Below are 23,677 nucleotides of genomic sequence, written 5' to 3'. Positions count from 1 at the left end.
TTTAAAAATTAAATCCATTCTTTGTTATAGCTGTTTTGTTTTTCCTTTAAAATCTACAGTCATCTCCTTACAAATAGATATAGAATATGGTTCTTGGTCAGTTTTCTCTAATAGTGGCTCATGCTGTCTTGCACATTAATGCAGTAAAATATTCGCCATCTCCCTCTCGCTTTCCCCAAATCCTTTAAAGACTGTTCTGAAGTCTTAGAGACAAGTACCCTACAGGTCTGTCTGTCTGCCTACTTTTTTGGTGCCTACCTTCTGAGGTGACTCTCTCCTGCATTTGGAAGTTGTGCATAATGAAAGTCTGTTATTTGCAGAACTTTCTGTTTTTGTTTAAGCTTGCAGCAGCCCTGTGAGGGAAGCAGGGCAAGGATAGTGATCACTGTTTACACTTGAGAAAACCGAGGCTGAGGAATGCGAAGTGACTTGCCTAGATCTCGTGGTAATCAGCAGTAGGACTGGGACCGGAAGCCCAGGTTCTCTGGCTCCTAGTCTCGCGTTCTTTTTACTGTACCCTGCTGCCCCTTAGTAGTCGGTGGTCACTCTGTCCCTTCTCCCCCTTCCCCAGCCCTCCCGCCTCTGTGCTGCTGAGTTTCTAAAACCTGTTCCCTTCCACGGGGAAATCCACCAAAGTCCCATCCAGAGCACCAGAAAAAACACGCCGCCAAATTGAGGCCACAGTTCTGGTGAAAACCTTCTCTCTTGCTCGTCCCGTACCGTCTCCCTCAGCGAACTAGGAAGCTAAGAGTCGTGAGACTTTGTGAAGAGTTTAAGGACTTTAAGACTAAAGGAAACAAAAATGATTATATGTTTCAACTCCATTGGTTAAGAAACAAGAAAACTAAAGGAAGCCGGTAGGTTGGTCTAAAACATGTTTGCCCTGTCGTGTTTGTCTTCCTTAAATTTCACATTCTTTATTCAGAGTAAGACGTGATAAAAGCAAGATTTTAAAGCCATCTGTCCTGCTGCATATATGGAATTTTTTGTTCTAAGTTTAATTTTTCCAGACTATAAAGCTTAAGCTCTCTGGCGGCTTAATGCAAGGCAGTGCGGTGCAGTGGGAGGAGCACTGGACTTGGCAGTGAGATGTGGGCTCCAGCTTCAGCGCCATCATTTAATTTTCAGAAATCGTTTTTGAGTATCAGTTTTTAGAAATAAAGTTAATAGCACCAGCCCTGTTTTTCAAGTATAGTTGTATGGTGCGAATGAGATAATGTCTATCCGAGTGGTTTATAAACTAAAAAGGACTAAGCAAAGGAGTGTTAGGTATTATTCACGCGTGTAACAATCCGTTGTCTCCTCTGCGGACAGCACTGCTAAAGAGACGGAAGAAGAATCGGAAGTGTAAGACCTGCCCTGCCTTTGCTTAGCTGACAGTTGTTTGGTTTATAATCTAAATTAGTAGATAAGACAAACTAAATCTTTTGGAGAACATGACTTGCACAGATATTCCAGTGCATTGTTCACTCTTGCTGTCACGTGGGACTTGGAGCCTGAGCTCCCGCCTCAGTGGACGCTCTGCTACAGTGATCACCAGCCTTGGACTGGTTTATTTGTTGTTTTAGGACCCAGTGTGACATTTTTATAGTGACTGCATCAGTTTCAGTGACCTTAGCGAGGAGAAGTACCCTTGGCTACTCTTCAGCTTGCGGGAATACTTCTCCAGATTCCTTCTAGCGTTTGATGGTGTGGCTGTGGGAGAAGCAACTGAAGTCATCGCACTTCAGTCGTAAAATCTCTAGCTAGTGCTGCTGCTGACCTATTTCTGATCTCGTCTTCCATTGTTTTTTATAAGTAAAGAGAATCAAGCTCCACAGCTTTTTTAAATAAATAAATAAGAAGGAAGTACCTAAGAACTTTGGCATATTTTAAGAAAATGGTTTTTTCAGTAACTGAGAATAATGAAAATCTAGAGCAAGTAAGCCAGTCTACTTTCTTTAAAGTCAGAGGGTAACAATATAGTAGTTCAGCTTTTAAGCCAAACCACTCGCCTTTGAAAATGAAGCAGCATCCAGCATTAAGATTTTTTAAAAACCTCACTTTTAAAAAGCAGATCTATCCTCTTTCCTTCCCTCCATCATGCTTGTGCTGAATTCAGAACTAGTTTCTGGCAGGTGATCCCCGAGGGACTTAAAATTCAACGTGCTCTCTAGCTGATGTTGGTTTTTAAATTTAGATCAAATGACATTGTCTTTGAAGTCTCAGAGGACTGCTGAAGGTAGCTGCACCAGACAGGCTTGCCTTTCAGAGCACTCTTGCAGCCTGGCATCTTTAATATGAAAAGTGAAGCCTGGTCAAAAATAAATGAGAAAGAAAGTTTTATTGGAGTTATTTACTCTAAGATAGCTATTTTAGAAGGAACCTTGACAAGTCCTCTCCTTGCCTCTAGACAGGAACGCACAAGGCATATGGGTATCTGCTGTATTTTAAAAGACCTTGGGGCACCAGGCTTCTTCCATAACTCATTCCAGAGTTTAAACACCCTCGCTTCAGGAAATTCTTCCCTATATTGAACTTACAGGCCCTCTCCTGCGGTTAACACCCATTTCCGCTTTTTTCTGTCTCCAGTCAGGATGGAGAACAGCTGGCCAGCATCCTTTGTGCGCTAACCCTCCGTCAGTGACACAGAGTCGTTTGGGTGTCCCCAGGCTCCCTTTCTCAACCCCCAGCAACCAGGTCTTTGAACTAACTTGAGATCCTTTTTTCTTTGTTTTTAGTTGTGTCTTCTTTATTTCTGTTCATTCCTTTTGATTATAGAATAATATGTGCTCAATGAATAAAATTTGAAAGATGTAAAAATATGCAGAAGAGGGGAGCACAATAGCCCCACAATCCGGAGACAAAAACCCTTAATTTACTCAGTTTTCTGTGTGTTTCTTACGTAGCTGAGATGACATCCTCTCTACCAGCACTATGCGATAGAAATACAGTCCGGGCTGCAGGTGTAAATTTAAGAGACAAGTACCCTACAGCCATGGCAGCCATGTTGAAAAGAAATAAAGGGAATAGATTAATTAATTGTAATAATATATTTTATTTAGTCCCAATAAAATAATACCTTGTCAACATGTGATCCATATTTTTTACATTAATAAAATATTTTATATTTCTTTTTTTCATACTAAGCCTTCTAAATCCAGTGTGTATTTTACTCTTACAGTGCATCTCAGATCCAACTAACCACATTGCAGGCACTCAGGAAGCTGTGGCTCGTGGCTACAGTATTAGACAGCACAGTCCTTGCAATTGTATGTACTGCTTTTGTGCATATCACATCTTAAGCCTTTTATCAATGATGCTAAAGACTTTTTCGCATCGTTTTAATGGATGCACAATATTTCATCATTTAGATTTACTCTAACTCTGTCTTTAGATTTTTCTAAAGACGTCTTTCATGTTAGAAGTAACCCTGTAGTATTCTTTTTTTACATTAACTGAATGTTTTTCAACACCTCGCCAAAAGAAAAAACTAAATTATTCCTTTTGAGTACAACTAATTAAATCCATTTATTCATAAGACAAATATATTGTTAGTATTTACTGTGTGCTCTGTACTCCCTTGGATTGAAAAGCGAAGGGGGGATTTCAAGAAACAGAAGACGACCAGTCCTTCCCATGCAACGTTTACAAGGCTTGGCTGCACAGTTGGGTGGCGCGCGTGTTGTGTTTTATTGTCTTAAATATCCTTGCCTTCGTTTCCTACTCCACCCCTGCAGACACACACAGCCCGGTTAACTCCCCTCACCCTTCAAGGCACCAGTCACATACAGCCTGCTCTGATGGGTCCTCCAGATGACTGCTGGCTCCCTTCTCCGTTATAAGAGGCAAAATGTATATTGTATACAAAGCACCATGGTCTTCTGGTTCTTGGTTAACTCTCTGCCTTCTCTACTAGAGTGGCAACTCCTTAATGATAGAAACCTTATTTTGTACACCTCGTTATTCCCAGAGCCGAGTGGACTGCCAGGGAGTGAACGCAGGTTTCAGTAACGTCTACCGAAACGTGTTGAAATACCAGTGATCATATTAAGCATCAGTTGGACAGTGTAGTTACAAGTGTTGTAGCTGTTCAGCCTTCAGAGAGATCACTTTAAGTGGGCATGGTTGAAAAAGGCCTAATGAAGGAGGTAGGACTGGTGTTGGGCTTCGGAACATGGGCATACTTAAATGAATGGAGGGAAGGAATTAGCAGAAAAGCCACTTATAAATCCTGTACTAAGAAGTCAGTGTTTTTCAGGAGGGTTTCTTTAGCATATGCTAAGTGTCAGCAGATAAGCATCCTTCTCCATCTGAAGCACTGTCCTGGGTTTCAGAAGCGCTGTAGAGATGGTCTTTGCCCGTCAAAAGCTGACACGGGTATGCCGCGTTAGAAATGAGCACTGGCTGCTTCAGTGTGACCTTTGAGTTTAAGCTCAATTTAGGTATACGACCTTGTGTTTCAGCTTTGGAGCTGTTAAAGATTGTTTTATATGATGCTTGTTCAACAATTCTTCTGCTGGTGGATAGCAATATATAATAATAAGTAATGTCATTAGAGTTAATATCAAATGACTGTTACTACAAACCAGGCACTCTTCCAGAGCGTTTTGAATATGATATTTAGTTGACTCATTTAACCCTCACAACAACCCTGTGAATTAGGACCCATTATCCTATCTTATCTTACGAATGAGGAAACTGAGGCACAGAAAAGTTAAAATAGTTTAAAAGGTGACACAGCCATCAAGTGAAAGCTCAGATTTGAACCTAGGCAGAAGAGTTTTAGGGCCCCTTCTTGGACTCTTACTCAGTATGGCCTCTCTTACATCTATGTTAAGAGTAAAATGTTTTACACGAGAGATCATTTAGCATCTTGTGATTCCAGAAAAGGAAGCCTGTTATTATAGCCCTCTCCTAGTCTTCATTCCTTTTCCACAGCTCCTTCTTTTCTCACGTGCGGGTTCCTCTTCTCCTCCTCATCATAAAAAACTGGAGCCTCCTTAAGGCTCAGTCCTAGGCCCTCCTTTCTCTCATGTTCCTCTTCATCCCGACATGATCTTATCTACAACCATTATTTTAATTATCAGCCACATTGAAATAAAGCACAAGTGTAATGTTCAGCCCGGATCTCTTTTCTAATATCAGACCTGTATTCACACTGCCTCCTGGACGTTTTCACAGCACGTTCTTTGTGCCCATGGTTTTTTATTCCCGTCTTCCACTCCGACCACCGTAAGCCTCGTGGTCTTCCAGTACTCTGTTTTCAGCACATGGAATCTCCATCCTTTCTTTTATACTGGCCAGGAATCCAGGCATAATTCTTGGTTCCTCCCTTTCCCTCTCACCCCCGTATCCAGCCTTAGCAACCCCTGCTGATTTCCCCTAATATGAACATTTGTCTGTATCTATACATTTCCATTCTGGTCCAAGCCTCCATCATCTCTCATCTATACTACTGCGCAGCCTGTGGTCCCTTGGCATCCACTCTGGGCCCCTCCGTTCTATTCTCCAACTTTAGCCAGAATGCACTTTCCAAATCAATCAATCAGTTAATCTCTCTCTTTCTCCCCTACCCCCACATGTCTACACACACACCCAGCCTAAAACACTTAATGACGTAGATAAAGAGGAAAATTCTCCACTTGGCCTATGGGCTTCTGCCTGCTCTAGACCTTGCTTTCCTCTCCAGCTTTCTCTTCTGCCATGCTGCTCGTCACTTGGTGAGCTTTTGGATCCTCAAACATTGTTCTCTCTCTCATTTTTTTTGAGGAAGATTAGCCCTGAGCTAACTACTGCCAGTCTTCCTCTTTTTGCTGAGGAAGCCTGGCCCTGAGCTAACATCCATGCCCATCTTCCTCTACTTTCTATGTGGGACGCCTACCACAGCGTGGCATGCCAAGTGGTGCTATGTCTGCACCCGGGATCCGAACTGGTGAACCCTGGGCCTCCGAGAAGCGGAATGTGTGCACTTAACCGCTGCGCCACTGGGCTGGCGCCCTGTTCTCTTTCTTGACACAGGGTCTTAGCATTTGCTGTTCTTTTTGCCTGGAAGATGCTCCCATCCAGCAGACTATTCTTCACCTGGTGAAGAATTCTCCTAGCCCTTTGAATCTTGGCCTTTTCTGGGTCACTTCCGTTACGAGCTTTCTTAGTTCCTGTACACTCCTGCATAGCACGTGTCAGAGGTTGCGCTTTACACTCATCTTAAATGTTGTGACAAATGTCTGTCCTCTCAGACCACTGTGGTGTAAGCTCCACAAAAGCAGGAGCCGTGGCTTTTTTTTCAATCATTGTTATAGCCCCAGAGTCTAGGCACAGTGCCTAGTGCATGGTACTTACTCAGTGTGTATTCGAATAAGGGAGTAAATCATTTCCTTGGTTAATATGTTTGTTAGCATGCATACAGCTTTATACCGTGCCTCTTTCAGTAGTAAGAGGACTGCAAAAGGTATGGCTCCCGAGACCTTATCCCAGAGCCCCCCAGTCTCTGACTAAGCAGGGACTGCACGGCGGCTCGCTGGGTTTCAGGCACTTCTTCCGAAGGCCTCCAGCATCTCTGAAATGGTGGCAGAGCTATCCATTTTTCCTTTAAAATAACAAACAGCTAACTCCCCATGGTTTGGTTCATGTCAGAGCTTATTAGAAATGTGGTGGCAGTGCAGCCCGAGCAGCATCTTTCAAAGAATTAGCTTCACAGATTCTGTCGTTAGCCTCTGGAGTCCAAAGCTTCCTTTAGCTCTCTTTGCAAAGCTACTCTTTAAATCCAGAAAGTGTGCTCTAACCAGGGTTTTAATTTCCCTGTCGAGTTCTTTCTGGGGCTGGGCTCTGTGTGGTTGCTGTTCTGGTTTCCCTGGCGAAGGTAGAGGGTTTTTTCCTAGCCTTCTGCATAAGCACTTTATGACTCCCCTGTCTCAAGTGCTGTCCAGACTCTCCGAGGGGTCCCCAGGCATCATCCCTGGCATCTCCTTCTGTTTTTACGACCATTTTACGTCCTCCTGATGTTTGTTGCCTCACTGAGATTTCAGTACATTATTTGTATGTTGATTTCTTAAAGTGAACGCTGGTGGGTAAAGTGGCTGACTTGACCCCTCCTGGGTCAGCCTTGAGACCGAGCTGGCCTGCGAAGGGCTCTTGGCTGTGGACACCCCTCAGCGCCTGTCAACTGGCCTGCGCGGGAACCTGTCTTTTCCAAGCTGGACCCGGCTGCCCAGGGCCGTGGAGGTCTGATGGCCAGGCCTCCACATCACATAGCCTGGGGAAATGAATTTTTTCAGCCTGCTTGTTTTATCCTCTGCCTGTGGAACTTTCTCTTTCACAAATTCGTCTTTCCATCAGTACTCAGTTTAAATAAAACGTAAAGGCTCCCTTGTTCAGTTATACCTTTTAAAACTCTGTTTTTATTTAGTCAGACTTTGGCAGGAAACCTTCCGAGCTGAGCCCAGAGGAAAAGTGACCATTGGCACAGATTTCAGCCTATGCTTTTGGCCTAAGATTGTTTCTATTTTTATTTTGTTTCTTGTTTTTGTTAACGTCCAAGGCAAAGATGAAGCACTTTCACTTATCAGGTAATGGTGAGAGGCCTTCAGACTGCTCGCTGTGGCCCGGAGCCGGCATGCTTAAACTGTTAACCCCCAGCTTCCTCCTGGGAGATAAAACCTAGCTGTTAAATTTGGCTTTCCCAAAAGGAGGCTCTGTACTCCTGCTTGATCAGAGAGAGAGAGAGAGAGAGGAAAAAGATAAATCCCAACCTTTGTGGATTTTGAAAAAGAATAGTAGCCTAATTTATGGGGGTTGTTTTTTTGAAAAAACTAACTTTATGTCATAATTTCTTAGCTGCCAAAAGACGTAATTCTACCTCAGCTTCGCCTTGGCAACCTGCTTTTGGCACTCTGTGCAGCCCTGTCGTTGCTGTGCATTATTTAAGCAGTAATCTTTAAGAAGGTGAGAAACTATTATTGCTTTTTAGCACAGTTGACATGATATTGGCGCAGAGCTGTACCTGGAGCTTCAAACATTTCTCATGGCCACAGACCAACTCAAACACCTCCATGGAGGGTCTCACTGCCATGAGGTCACAGCTCGCTGCGACGGGGAGAAAGAAGAAGATCAAATGTTGTTTGAAAGTTTGGGGTTTTTTTCTTTTTAAGTATTCTTATTCCACGGAGTTATAGCTGTAGATTTTGGCCGAGATCCAGACAATCAAGATTTAGCTTTTTGACCAGCTGTGATCTAGTAATGTTCCTCGGAGGAAACATTCTGTAGGAGGGAGAGACACATACTTGAGACTGTGAACTGTACCCTTTTCTAATACTTTACAGAGTGAGACCTGGTCGTAGACAGATAAAACAAGCACAAGTGAATCTGAAAAAGAATAGGAAAAAATCTTTTCAAACAGCTGAAAATTCACCCCAGCTTCAAGAACTGTGTTGATATGGTAAATCTTTACATTTTTCTTTTATTTCACTTTTCCCTAAGTCTCCACATTTATATCATTTCATGGCAGAATGTATTTCTGGTCGTAATTGATGCTTAGAATGCATCAGCATTCCTGTAACAGCGTAAGTCCTAGGAAATCAAAAAGGCCACACAAACGTAATGTAGGCAAGAAGACAAGAGAAGGAAAGGATACCAAGCCCTTGACCTAAAAATTATTCTTCTGCTTCTCACTCCTCCCTCAGATGGAAGGAGAGATCAAACGTAGTAGTTTTGGTGGCAAGTCCTAGGGATTGTGAGAGAAGGGAACTAACATTTATGTGGTCAGACTGCCTTTGTTAAATCACTGTTAGTTGCTTTGTGACAATGAGGATATTACCTAACCTCTGTGCCTCAGTTTCTTCATCTGTAAAATGAGGACAGTGTTCATAATACACTTAATAGAGATGTGAGGATTAAATGAGACCGTATGTAAAGCTGTTAAGAGTACTTACTCCACAGTACTTCATAAATGTTAGTTGCTATTGTTTTCTTTTTTTATTTTTTTAAGATTTTATTTTTCCTTTTTCTCCCCAAAGCCCCCTGGTACATAGTTGTATATTCCAGTCGTGAGTCCCTCTGGCTGTGCCATGTGGGACACCGCCTCAGCATGGCCTGATGAGCGGTGCCATGTCTGCACCCAGGATTCAAACCGACAAAACCCTGGGCCACCGAAGCGGAGTGTGTGAACCCACCACTCGGCACAGGGCCAGCTCCTGATTTATTATTATTAATAATTTATAGAGTACCTACTCATTATACCAAGAATTTTACGTGTATATCTCATTTACTCCCTATTGCAACAACTGTCAGGGAGGTATACCCATTCCACAGAAGAGGAAGCAGGTTCCGAGCAGTGAAGTGCTTCAGCAGTCGCCCATATTTTATGACGGCGGAGCTACCTGTGGAGGTCTGGAATGTCATATGTGGGACCAGTGCGTTCTTATCTTGTTTTCTCTCTCCCAGTTCCTTTTCTGTAAAAGGAGGCTATAGCTTCAGGCAATAAAACCAACAGAAAGAGGAAGAGGGGAAGGGAAAGTGTTGGGGGCGAGGATGGTGGATTGGAATGAACTGTCTCCCAGGTCGGCTTCATGGCAGGGTATTTGTACAATGGTTATAAAAACTCTGAACACGGTCCTCCTCATTTAGGTTAGGGAAACAGAAATTCTCCCTCTTAGGAAAACTTTCTCCCCATGAAGCTAAATTCATACAGAAAAATGATATGTCCAGGGTTTAGGGACAGTTGGAATACACCTCAAAGGATTCTGGGAAGTTCTTCTAGTCCCCAAGTATTTGGTAGATCATATAAAGAGGGGCAGTTTGAGCATTTCTACTTTATTCAAAGCCTTCCCCACCCCATATTCTCAAGCAAAAAGAAAATAAACTAGAGTTGATGTTTCACATTGGGCAGAATGCATCTTTTGATTGATTTAGCACTTCTTCTCCAAAACTCTTTTACACTTTTCTTAATTCTTTATCTGCTTCTTTCAGCTAGCTCCCTGCTATGCGGAAGTGGAGCTGGGGGTGGCTGGGGGTGTTCCCGCTTTAGACAGTGTTCTGTCCGGGGAAAGCATCAGGAGGCAGGAGGTCTAGACTGTTGTTTCTTCTGCTGCCTCAGATCTTGTGTTCCCACCCAAGACGTTAATGTCTTTGAGCCTCAGTGACCCCTTCTGTAAAGTGAGGATCATACTTTTGGAAGCTGAAGCCCATGGAAACTAATAATAGTGACAGCAACCACAATTACAGCTACTACTGCCATCAGTGTCCATGCCACTGTTCTGCCAAGGATTTGAAGTACATTATCTTATTTAATCCTTACCACAGTCCAGTTGTCTATTTTATGGAGGAGAATACTGGAGCAAACAGAAGATAAGTGCCTGCCTACAGTCACATAACTAATAAGTGCTGAGTTCAACCTGAAATTCTAACTCCAGACAGACAGGGTCATGTTGGCAGAGCTGGGAGTAGAATCTAGGTCTTCAGCATCCTTTCTCATCACCACCACTATCTCAGATAGAGCTGAAGAGATAACCAAAGGTAACGGACTGTAATACAGAAGCACTCACAAATTACAACGAAATTAATCACCTTAATTTAGGGAGATCAGAGAAGACTTGATCCAAAGAGGCCAAATGGAAACCAGGCTGTCCTCCTTGACCTCTAAACTCCCGACTGCTTGGCTTCTCCCTCATCATGCTATTGTTTGTGACCCTAGGATATCCTTTCTTACTTGTAGCAAAAAAATGTATTAAGTAATTTAACAGTCCCCAGAGTGGTTCAGTTATTCAGCAGCCTTTGCCGTGTTTCACTAAACTGTGGCCTAGTGAGTTTGCAATTACTCTATCTTTGGGTTGTTTTTAAATAAACTCCTTTTAATTTCAACATTAAACCCCAGATGTCATGTTTCCAGGTTTCCAATTTGAACCTAAGCCAAGCTGGGAGAGACATCCGCTTGGGGCAAATGGCTGACGCGGAGAACGAGTGCAGTGACCTGGGGACTCCGTCCCATCGCTTAAACCTCGGGCTCTGCGCCCCCAGATCTAGCGCCTAGAATGCATAGGGACCCTTGGGAGCGGAGGGTACCGAAAAGCGCCCGCGCCTCCTGCCGCTCCTCCCCTCTCTGGAGCACCAGTCACTGTGGGGGTTCCGAAGAGTGGAAATCCCCTCTAAGTTGTTCATCACCACTTATCATGTACTGATTTCATTTGATAAATAAATTGTCAGCAGCCTTTAAAAATTGGTCGTATGGGGGCTGGCCCCGTGGCCGAGTGGTTAAGTTCGCGTGCTCCGCTGCAGGCGGCCCAGTGTTTCGTTAGTTCGAATCCTGGGCGCGGACATGGCACTGCTCATCAGACCACGCTGAGGCAGCGTCCCACATGCCACAACTAGAAGAACCCACAACGAAGAATACACAACTATGTACCGGGGGGCTTTGGGGAGAAAAAGGAAAAAATAAAATCTTAAAAAAAAAAAAAAACAAAATTGGTCGTATGATTAATAAATCTAAGCACTTCAACCTCTTCTTCCATCTAGATGAAATAATCATGAAGCCAGACCATAATCAGACAAAAGGAATCTTGAAACCTTCCGAGCGTTTGTTTTTGATCTATTATTTGCCTTTTCAGTTGCTGCCTTTCTCTTTTTAGGCAATAGTAGAAGTAAATGCTCCTTTCTTTGTTTCAAGAATTTAGCTTATTAATGAAAGTTCCTTCTGGAAACCTATTAAATATGAAATAAAAATTGTTTTATTAAAAATCTGTGCATTATGATTTCATACAGAGGTGCTCAAGCAGTAAGATTTTGGAAATATCCTAAATCTACAAAACAAAGGGAATGATTAAGTAAATTATAATATTCCATTCAGTGGAGCAGCCGTTTAGAATTGTTTACCAAGAGGTTTTAATAACATCCAAGAGCAGGATACAGAATTGTATATATATATATACCACAAACACAACTTTTAAGTTTGAGGGGTTTTTTTTAATTAAACACGTATACATAAAATCAAAGTCTGAAAGGAAAATATTCAGAATTAATAGTGATTATTTGCTGGATAACAGACTTGTGAGTGATCTTTATTTTTTTTTACATGGTTTATATTTTTTGAGTTTTCCAGGGAGTATAAATTATTATAATAATTAAAAATGCATGTGTTTGTATATATTTTGATGTAATCATTCGACACTTCAGCTGTTTAGAGCTCAGCTATCTTAAAACTCTGGAACATTGCTGAGATCCTGGAAGTAATAAAAAAACTAATTTTGAGCAGCCAAAACTAATGTTACAAAACTCATGTAATGTAGCATATTATGCCCAGGACATCTGCTGCCCGTCCCTCAAATCCTGTTTACTCTCACTTTGCACACAATTCTCAAGACATCTACTCTGCAGGAACACAGCAAATTGGAAGCAAACATTAAACAGAGAGGCCCCCACGGGCAAGAGCACGGCACAGCGGCCCTGCCAGCGTGACCGTGAGGGAGGCACAGAAAGCGTCCGGGCACGCTGAAGAGCCTCGCCTCACGCTCAGGTCCTGGAAGCACGCCGCTGGAGGTCCTGTCGTCTCTTCCCTGTGCCATAGTTTAGTAGTACTCTTCACATTGTTGGCCCATGGTTATCAAGGAAATACATTTTCTGATTATAAGATTGTACTCTTTTAAGATTATAAGAAGGGCTTCAATAAAATTTTTTGGGAAGATTTCATTGCACATGGCTAAAAATGGAAAAAAAGACAAAATGTGATTCTAGGGTAAACTTTAGATATGTAGACTTCTTTATTGTCTATTCAGAATAACTCATTTTCTTACTGTTCTTAAAAGGGAACGCTTTGCTGTTATTTGGGTTTTCCAAATTGTATCTGAAACTGTCGTTACATGGATTCTCATAAAAGTCCAAGGAAACTGGAGAGGAATATCACAAAATCAAGATATCTTTACCTCTCAAAGCCTTAGAATCCACCCATTAAAATAAGAGTGACACCTTAGAGCTTAGATAGAGCTTAGGCAGGTTAAATGAGCAGGCACGTAGAATGGCTTGTAGCTTGATGCCTGGCATGTCATTGGCACTTCGCAAATGTGAATTCAATTTGAGTATGAGTTTCCCATGTGAGATACAACAGATGCATGGGCTCTGGAGTCAGACGGGATCTAGTTCAGTTGTGGGGTCTGCAACCTTGAACAAACCACATAACCCACCTGCCTGCCTACCTTTCTCACAGGGTGGATGTGAGTTCAACATTACTGATGTGCAAGACAATGGTAGTTCCCTTCCCCTTGTGTTTTTAGGGGAGGGACGCCACCACACTTTATTACTTTTCTGTTGTGCAAAACTGAGGACAGCTTTCAGGGGGATCAGAATCAAAACGGGCTACACAACCCTTTCCCCCTTTTGTCATGAGCACTGCTGTTGTACCCTGGCCTGCTCTCATGCACTGCCCTTTATCCACCCACCTGGAGCCCAGCAGAGAAGCAGACAGGATGCCCAGGGGACACAGTTGGGTGGGGTGGTGGCAAGGAGTGGGTCACATCAGTCACCCTTCATAGCCGTGAGTGGTTAAGGCCCTGGCCTCTGGTCGCGTGCCAGCAGTATCACCTTCAGTGTTCCAGGCTGGGTCACCTGGTGCTTCCCACCCCACCTGGGCTAGGGTGGCAACTGAAAGCGTGGCCTGTCTGCCTAGAGCGGACTGTCTGTGGGTGGTGCTGATGCTCCGTTTAGCTTTGATTACCTAGGCCCCCTGCAAAATCATTTAGAGAGGGACACTGTCAGCAAGTGGTAGATTGAAAACAACAAGGTTTGCAAAAATGTGTTGCTTACCCAATTACTGCAAGTTTTGACAACATATTAGCTGAAAACCTAGATTAAGGCCAGCAGATTTTGCTCCATTTTGTTTTGTTTTTCTTGAAAACTAAAAACAGTAATTTACTGGTCTACTTGCCCAGTTCTATATGCGGCCCAGTGACCACCCCTAATTATGAATTTTCTCCTGGCACCAACACTTACAGCTGAGGAAGGGAGTCTGATGGGCCCCGGCTTAGAAGCCTTGTGGTTGCCTTTTCTCAAAAAGAATAACCCTTGCCTAAGTGTCTGAGACCACAAGGATAATCCAGCATCAGAAGAAAATCTGAGAGAAGGGGGAGCAGGAGCTGGTTCAAAGACTTGTGGCTATGGACACAGGTAGAAGGAATCCTGGATCCTTTCTTTTTTTCAGGGCACTTATCACAATTGTAATTTGAAAATGTAGTATTTCAATAATTAATAGGTGTCTTTCTCTTGCAAGACGGGAAGCTCCTCAGAGGCAGGGCCTGCCCTGTCCTGCATCTGTTCCCTCCCCGAGGCCTGGCGCGGGCAGCCGCTCTCGTTGGGAGAGTATAGTTTCCAGCCCAGCTTCTGCTCCTGCCTGGTAATTGCCCTTTTGCAGCCACTTCTCTGTGTGTGTTTCCTCATCTGAAGGCCACGAGTCAGATGGGTCTTGTGTGCGCACCTCCCTCTGTCTCTGGCCCGGTCTGTTCACTGTTGTACTTAAGCTGACCAGCTTCCTCCGATACAGCATGGAGAACTGTGACCAGCGCTCCAGGGCTGGCCTAACTAGCACAGTGTATCGCATGGCCGCCATTTTCAGGTCTGGAGACTCTATTTCCAATCACTAATTATTATTCATTATTTCAGATTTAAGAGTAATAATGTATACCTTGCTTTTTGGACAAAGTTTTTATGAGGACCCAGTGAAATGATGTATATGAAATTACTTCAGAAACTAGAATGCTTTGTATAGCTAAACAGTGATTATTATTGCTGACCCAGAGTATCTTCCTGAGTCGTAACTCAGGGTCGAAAGAAGGCACTGAAGACTAGGTATTGCAAAACATGTGAGAGTAGCTTTATAAAGAAGTCATTTCCTAAGTTAATTTTTCATTAAAATATATTTTTTAAATATATTTTATATATATACATATTCTTGGTCCTCTGCCAGTTCTCTGATACAAAGCGATCAGCATTTGGGTATTGGGAAAGCCATTGATGGAGTCAAGAGGATGGGTTTTACAGGGGAAAGGTGGGGTGGGGGGTGGGCACAAAGGGTGAAGTGGTGCACCTACAACACGAATGACAAACATTAATGTACAACTGAAATTTCACAAGATTGTAACCTATCAATAACTCAATTAAAAAAAAAAAAGTATGGGTTTTAGTCTGGCCTCACCACTGCCTCACTGAAGTATCATGGGCGAGTCATTTAACCTCTCTGACAGATGAGGAAGGACGCCTGCTTTATGAAGATAGGGTGAGAGTTGAACATTAAGAACAAGAGTGGGAATATTGTTAGCTCTTCAGATTGTGGAGTTGACTACGTCCCTCATATATTTTTCTTCTAGATCCAGTCTCTCCAGTTACTTCAGCTCTCCCCATCAGACGTGGTTGCGCTCCCCCGTGCTACCCTGGGCACTCTCCTCTGCATATTTTCCAGTATGTCTCATGTCTTTCTTGAAGGAAGCTCCCAGAGTTGAACTCAGAATGCTTCATATTGTTTCTTCCTTTTGGACACTACAATTACTACTAAGATTGATTATTACCAGTTTTTATTATCACACCTAGATATGCTGTTTCCTTTCTGTGGATCCAGAAGGCTTAAGCTGAGTTCTGAAGTTGAAAGTAACTTCTCTTTTTGTTTGTCTTCTAGCGACAGACACCACACCTCCAGTGCAATCCCAGTTCCAAAGAGGCAAAGCTCCACGTTTGGGGGTGCAGACGTAGGCTTCTCTGGGGGGATCCCTTCACCAGACAAAGGACACCGAAAACGGGCCAGCTCAGAGAATGAGAGACTCCAGTACAGAACCCCTCCTCCCAGTTACAAGTCAGCGGTAGCCCAGCCTGTGACCACCGTCCCCTCCGTGGGAGAATCCGAGAGAAAGACAGCGTCTCTGTCCTCCTCCCTGGATACCTCCTTGGACTTCTCCAAAGAAAACAAGAAAAAGGGAGTAGACTTGGGGGACAGTTTAAATGGAGGCCATGAGAGTGTGAACACTAGCCAAGAGCAAGGAGAAGCCCTCTCTGGACATCCAGCCACAGTAAATGGCACCCTCCTGCCCAGCGAGCAGGCTGGCCCCTCCAGCGTCCAGCTTCCGGGTGAGTTCCGCCCAGTCTCCGAAGCTGAGCTCTGCTGTGCTGTGGAGCAGGCAGAAGAGATCATCGGGATGGAAGCCACGGGGCTCACCTCTGGTGACCAGCTTGAAGCCTTTAACTGCATCCCAGTGGACAGTGCCGTGGCCGTGGAGTGTGACGAACAGGTGCTGGGAGAATTCGAAGAGTTCTCGCGCAGGATCTACGCACTGAATGAAAACGTCTCCAGCTTCCGCCGGCCCCGCAGGAGCTCTGATAAGTGAAGCGAGCAGACGGGCTGCAGGACCAGGACGGGGTCACTGCCTAAAAGGAGGCTAAAGCTGCACTGGTTACCCTTTGTGATAATTATGACATGAAATGCGTATTAGTGGAGGATATTCCTCAGAAAGACAGACTTTGTGAACCGAGAAGGGACTCAGGATCCTTGTGTATCAGTGGGCCAGACAGAGTTAGGCTTTGCTTACGGGATTTGCTTTTCAGGCCTGACAGTTGTTTTAAGGCAAAAGTCACTCTCTAGCTTGAGTCACCTTATAGGTACTTGTCTGCTTTTTTATTTACACTTCTATGTTATCCTCAGAGGGAAGATGATAATATATAAATAATATAATAAACTCACCTTTAGTTTCTCATAAGCATTTGCCCTCACCATAGTTTATAAAACTTTGGGAAAAATGAATATTCAGAAAAAGATTTCCACCATTTACGGAAGGATCTTTAGCCAGCCATTAGGTTGGCGAACAAGAAGCACAATGGTGTCCTTACACCCAGGCCCATCTGCCCCTGCGCCCGCCCCCAGGCTCTGCAGTCAACCTGTAGACGCCGCTGGTGCCCCAGCCTCACAGTGGGTGGCTGTGCATCCTGAAAACTGAGGACATAGATTCCCTGGGTCCTGGATGCAGCATCCGTGACCGCCCCTCCTCTAGTCGGCCCTCCCCTTGATGCAGCCTCGGATTATATGAAAAGCCTCCCCTCTGGTGGATCCCGGGGAGCCCTCAAGGACCCTAAGGTTACTGCAGTCAGATGGCTTCCCAGCCCGCTCTGGGGACCAAAGTTTTTCTGTGGGCAGATGCTGCAGTCAGAGACTAGGCATTGCACTCACCAAACAAAAATCCCTATGTAAATCCCATGTTAATTTATTAAATTGCTTTTGGAAAGGAAGGCGTTGTATATGATGAAATATATGTGGAGAGTCAGACTGTCAGTGCGCGAACTGGAAGGCAGTTGAGATAGTTGGATTAAAGACTAGCTGAGGCATAGAATACTATTGGTATGTGTGCAATTGCATAAATAGTAAATTATGTTTTTGAAGTCCAATTGTCATTCCTGGAGCTCAGATTTTATTTGCTGTTGCTTTATACTTTATATACCCAAGGATATCGCCTCAGGGTTGCAAGCTCTTTAAGGAAAATTTATCCATATATCCATGTATTGTATAGAAGAATAAAAATTGAGTTTACTTCACTCGACCTGATTTTTTTTTTTTCCAGCTTTGAAATTCCTCTTGAAGCTACATCTCTGTATGTCACATCATGACAGGACTAGCCTGGACAAAACCATGACTGTGTCTCAGCTAATGTCGTGGACGTCATTTGCGTTTACGTATTGTGTACAGCAACACAAACACCTTCCCAGGTGTAGCAGCTGCATGTGTCCTACATAACAACTTAACTCATAGGTTTCATAGTCATTTTCATATTTTGGCCAAGCACTCCTGGGCTCAATTTTAATTCATAACTACGTTGTGAAACGGAATAGTTCCTGTTGTTATTGTCCGTGTAAAAAGAGCTCACAGAATCATTGCATGACAGACCCAACCTGCAAACAATTAAAAGCTTTAACTTGATCTGAAGAAATCCATATACATGCCACAGAAAGAGGTAGGACTGCTTCAAAACTGGAGCACAAGCTGTCTGTAGAGTCGTGGCTTCTTTGCAGTGTTCTGTCATTCATTTTAGAGTCAAAGAGGGTGGAGACAGACACGGTCTTGGATGTACATCAGACTGGTGTGTGGGGTCCTCCAATGAAGTAACATCTACCCTCCAAAAAAAAAAAGGGTTTTGAAGGACTGTGTTAGAGTGAACGGTGAGTGGTGAGTCGCATGCTTTGTGATTTCCCCAGGTAGGGAGTGGACTTTGAACCTCATGCCAAACTCACAGACAAGGTACACTCAGCTGCAGGCCCTCCAGCCTGGCTCCTGGCACCACCCAGAGGGACCAGGGCCGGGGCACCCGTGCTTACAGTGTCCATCTGAGGTTTCACACAGCCGGATAGAGCCTGGAGCTCTGGGCTTCCATCTGTCAGTCTCCTTTGTGGACCCCCTGATTCTGGGCTTCATGGCTCTTCACCCCCACAGTGTGGAGCCCTGTCGTTGAATGTGATTAGATTGCTCAGAACTGATCAATAGTTACCTACACGTTTCCTTGGTCCACACTGTGTCCAATGATGTTATTGGGTTTGTTTAGTTGGGGTTTTGTGTCTTCATTTGAGTCTGATGTCTGCATCTTCTGCCATGACCTGGCTGGAACCTACAGTATTGCCAGGAGTAACCTGTCCAGCATTTTCCAATGCTGCAGAATCGGTTTGCCTCTGTTTAAAGTGGCCACCGCCAAATATGGGATGAGTTGTTATTTCCTACTGATCTTTTTAATTAGTGTTGTAAATCACTAAAAAAAAATAAAATTTGGTTTGAGGGTATCAGTTGAAATGAAAACTCACTACTCCGTTTCCAAACTGCTAAGAGCCCTTTCAGTTTTCATGTAGGTGAGACGCTTATAGTAGCCGGCAAATAGTATCAAATGAATATTTGATTGTATTTTCTCTCTCCACTTCCCCTTACCCACTTTAGAAATTCCAGAGATTTTTTTCCACCTCAGAATATTAGTTTTGGAAGATTGTATCCAGCTATATTTTTTTTAGCAATTCTAAGGGTGCCCATTTATCCTGACCTAACCGGTTATTTAAATAATTTTTTAAACCACCACCAATAATAAATGGCATGTGGAACTGCTCTGTTGGTCATTGGAAGAAAACTCAGCATCTGTATTTATAAAATAAAATTGATTAGTATTTATTTTGAGAGTAAAAGTGTACGTTATTTCCCTGCTCTGCTTGCGTCCTGTCTTCTTCATTGTTTTAAATTTTGTGTGGAAGCTGAGTGAACTGTGAAATCCTTGTTCTCAAACAGTCCGCCTCAAACAGTTCTCAAACATTCTGCTTTTGCTGAGCTAGCGCACTCTCTCTCTTTCCCTCTCTCTGCCAGGGACTGGGCCAAGTAAAGTTAACACAGAATTAATAAGCCTCAACCTCTGCCACATTCTCTAGCGGGGGGAGGGGAGGGTTATGTATTAACACTCACAGTTCAGTGCGATAAGTGCTATGATGGAGAGATGCATCATGCTAGGGAATGCGGAGAAGGCTCCTCTGACTCGACGATCTGGAAACGTTCATGGAAGTAATACAGATGAAAGATGCATGAGATTTCACTTCACAGACGGAGAGAACTGCATGGGCAAAGGTGCAGAGGCCAGGCAGGGCCTCAGGTGTGTTTGCAAAACAGCAAGGAGTTTGCTGTGCTTAGAGCCTGAATGGATGTGAAGAAAGATGGGAGGAGAAGTTGAAGTGTGGGCCAATGGGGAAGGACTTAAGGTGCCACGGGAAGAGAACGACTAGCAGCCAAGTTGAGGCTGGACTGTAACGATGCTTGCTTGGGTCTGTTTAATCTGTGCATTTTTGTTTAGAAAAAGAAATCTGTGTCTGGAAAAGAGACGCATCCTTGTGTCCCTAATGTTTTCAGGGTAAATAGTGAATAATGAACTGGGTTTTTACCCTGTGGTACAAAGTGTGTGCAGCCAGCGTCTGTTCTTTAAAAGCTTAACTCAATGCCCCGACTCAGCTACTTTGAAGCTGTGACTCTGGTCAAGTCATTGAACTTTTAAGGACCCCGCTTTTTTTTTTTTTTGAGGAGGATGAGCCCTGAGCTACCATCTGCTGCCAATCCTCCTCTTTTTGCTGAGAAAGACTGGCCCTGAGCTAACATCTGTGCTCATCTTTCTCTACTTTATATATGGGACGCCTACCACAGCGTGGCGTGCCAAGCAGTGCCATGTCCGCACCCAGGATCTGAACGGGTGAACCCCAGGCCGCCACAGCAGAACGTGCACGCTTAACCACTGTGCCACCAGGCCGGTCCCCAGGACCCCCATTTTTTTAATCTGTAAAAAAATTGGAGAGAATTCTGCCCTTGCCATCCTGTCTGGATGGGGCCCGCACCATCAGCGTTGGCTCCCTTTTGTCCTGTGGGTGGCCGTGGCCTAGTGACGGAGAGGCCCCCCAGAGACCTGTTATCACCCTTCCCTGTTCCAGTGCTTCGGCACAGCCGCCTCATCTCTGAATCTGGCTCATCTGTGAAATGAGGATAACATCCATCCACTCCCAGGATGGATCCAGTGTCAGAGAAATAAGTCTGTGGATCTTTACGTATTTTTAGGTAAAGATCACTCAGTGATCTTTACAAAGCACCGTGCACGCAGGGAGGAGTTCGTCATTCAACAGGCTTTTCTTGCATCACGAGTGTCAGGCTTTGGTGGGACCACTGGAACACACACACTCGTTCTCTACACACCGAGGAGGTGTCAGGGCTGAAATGGTTCTTTTGAAAACCTAAGCTCTAAACAAATGTCAGGTGTTTGGAAGTGTTTTGGTGGGTGGCGTGGACGCAGTGTTGAGACATGGCCTGTAAGCCTAATTAGCTTAATTTCCATGTTTCTTAGCGCCTGGCAGATGAGCTTCCTTAGGCCCCCTCATCCATAAATATTCTAACACAGCTCCTGGCTGCCTCACTGAAATGCTGAATTGGTGCCCAGAGCTCTTAATTTTGCTCAAAGTAGATAGAAGCTTTTTCTTTTTTTTCTTTCTCCTAGCACATCTAATTACAGTTTTGTAGGTAGACAGCTCAGCCTTGTGGATTTTAAATGAATAAAAAATAAATGTCTATAAAATAATCAGACTTTTCAGAGGGCGGCAGTATCAGAAATCCAGAAAAAGAACGGTCGTGAGTCTAGATAAAAAGGAAGGAGAGAGCCTGTTGGTGAAATAGCATGGGCCGGGCCAGCCCAGGCACAGGACCACAAGGGGCAGAGTGGCAGGCTCGGCTCCTTTGGGTTTTGTACAAAACACAATTCTAAGGAGCTTCCGTCAGTGTCCATTAAGTTAGAAGCAGCAAATTAGAAAGGAGGGGAGGGTGGGAATGGGCAGAAATGATGGATCTCCTGACTCTGAGAAGCATACAGAGCACCAGGAAGGAAGCAGTCTGGGCCTGTCAGCCCCACAGAGAGCCGGTCAGGGGCGTTTCAGATCCCAGCCTGCCGCTCACCGGTGCTGGACTTCTCCCACGTGTTCCTCCGAAAAGTGGAGTCAGCCCCTTGCTCAGGTCTCCCCTTGGGCCTGGACAGAGACTGCTTTTGTCCTAGGAGCAAATTTGTATTCCTTTTTCAAAAGCTGTCGGATTGCCTAGGGGCCCAGAGCGTGGCAGGCAACGAGAGGAGTCTCACCTGTCGCGCTGTACCTGTCGTGAAACGTAGGGCTAAGCCGTTTGATGACAGCCTGGGTTTTGTACAGAGCGGAACAGCTACCCACCCTCCCACCCCCACCATCTACTCAAGAGCCTTGACACAAGGGTTTGTAAAATACTTCACAGAAATTAATAAAAGAGCCAGCTTAAAAGATTCAGCTTGAGTGTGACTTTTACTTTCCTAAGCATGGCCCTCGGTCATCAGAAAAAGGATCAATTAATTTCAGTTCAATCGGAAAACGCATAAAATATTTTAAGGTAGTATATTATTCAAAATGGTTGGAATAAGTTTTGATGCTTTGAGGAATAAACTTGTCCCCTCGAAAATTTACTTGAAAAACCTTCTTTTAAAAATTCTCTCACAGGGAACACCTTACTCCTTGAAGAAACCAGTGTCACTGTGTTTCCACAAATTCCTTGCTCTTTGGGTCGGGAACTCAGCCACACTTTGTTGCTGCGATGTGAGGAGACCCCGGAGCTACCTTACCGTACGGTGGTATGTGACGTTTCCTCATGCAACAGGGGTCTCTGGAGCTTGCTGACCTTGAGGCCAGGCCCTTTGCTCCAGAAGCCTGCCGGTCGCCTTGACGCCTCTGCCGCCCCCTCCCCCCCAGCCTTAGTGGTGCACAGTAGTTGCTCATGGAGTGGGTGGAGTGGGAGATTGAGGCAGAACAGAGATCCAAGGCTTCTGCTCCTCAAGCCTGGGTCTGTCTCCTGGTGCCCTGGGAGTCCTGCGAAGGCCCAGCATGCCCAGAGTCAGCATCAAAACTCATTCGTGACCTTTGGAGGCAGAACTGTCTGAGATCAAAGGAGACTGTGGAGCTGGGTTTTGTAAACAGTAAGAAGAGGTGCACGTTTATCACAGATTCTCAGGAAACATCCCGAGTGGTGATGAGCCACCCCCAGCTGGGAAGCAAGGCGGGCGCTGAGCCTCTGCTGCCCGGCCCCGCACGCATCTGCACTGGGGCGCCTGCTTTCTCTCCCTGGTGATGCAGGGACCACTCAAACATGGGCAGTGTTTTCCTGTCCCAACCCGATCCCTTATGTGATGCCGAGGATGGTACCATCACCACTTGACCAGGCAGCCCGCAGGAGACCCCTGAGGGAGGGTGACCAGCCCAAGATCATGCAAATCTCCAGGCCACATGAGGCCAGAGCAGGCCCTGATCTCTGCCCAGGGGCCTCTTCTGCACCCGAATCCTAGCAAGGCCCCACAGCTGGCTCCCTGCCCCACCCGTCTGAACTCCCTGCCAGCTACTGGAGCTCCTCCCCATTCAGCAGCCCCTCACGAAGAAGGAGGAGCCAATCGGGAGGACGGGTCTGCCCAGAGAGTGGAAAACTTGGCTCCTCGTGAGCATTGCGTTATGGGCCGTGGTGCAAATTTCCGCGTGGGGGGATGTACATTTGTAACTGTCAGGAATGCGATGTAACTGTCAAAAGTCTGTGAGGTCTGCCACGTAAACTGTGACTCAGACATGCAGGCAGAGGGAGCCGGAGGGGCGGGGAGGACTCACCTGAGCTGCATCTAACGGGTAGGTCAAGGGGGGATGGAGGCAGGGTACCAGCCAGGGTAAGAAGCAGAAGAGGACTTGCCAGGGACCTGGATTCATTCGTTCACTGAAGGACTGGTTGCTGACCGTCCTGCGTGCAGCGAGGAAGCGAGGAGACGGCGCCCAGTGAGAGCGGATGGTGAGGAAGTGGAGACAGCGAGTGTAGACAACCCTTGCAAGAAGTTTACCTGTAAAGAGATGGAGAAAGCTGGAAAGGAACTGAGTTAGAGGGAAGACTTGGTATAAATGGTAACGGGAAGGAGCCAGTCAGTAGCGGGGATGAAGGTTCAGGAAGAAGACAGGGCAATGAAAGGAGCAAGGTCTCAGAGACAATGCCGGGGCGGGGGCGGGGCGGGGGGGGGTGGCGGGAGACCCTGCATCTGGTGAAGACGTCACCTGGCTAAGCCAAGGACAGGAGGACCGGCAGGAAAGACAGGACTAACAGGTGGGAGGCTGCCGGTTTTCCTGCCTAGCCTGGGGTGGGGGCCTG

The 23,677-nt window shown here is 45.1% G+C and overlaps 1 protein-coding gene across 4 annotated transcripts in view; it reads left to right on the top strand.

The window, feature by feature from the left end:
• UVRAG (UV radiation resistance associated) overlaps window positions 1-17,529 on the top strand; it is a 298,734-nt gene extending 281,205 nt beyond the window's left edge. For 3 of the 4 annotated variants that reach the window (XR_011440678.1, XM_001917231.6, XM_023645688.2), the window contains one exon: window positions 15,629-17,529. Coding sequence is in view for 3 of the 4 variants with exons in the window: in XM_001917231.6 (XP_001917266.2) it covers window positions 15,629-16,331 (703 nt within the window). In the remaining variant the exon portion in view is untranslated. Of the gene's footprint in view, window positions 1-10,864; window positions 11,705-15,628 lie in introns of those variants that run through there. The other variant, XM_070273274.1, reaches the window with a different exon arrangement.
• Window positions 17,530-23,677: the final 6,148 nt, after the last annotated feature.

The sequence above is a fragment of the Equus caballus genome, chromosome 7 (assembly GCF_041296265.1).
Source record: "Equus caballus isolate H_3958 breed thoroughbred chromosome 7, TB-T2T, whole genome shotgun sequence".
Taxonomy (NCBI): Eukaryota; Metazoa; Chordata; class Mammalia; order Perissodactyla; family Equidae; genus Equus; species Equus caballus.
The sequence above is the reverse complement of the archived record's forward strand: the minus strand, read 5'-3'. Positions and strand labels throughout refer to the sequence as shown.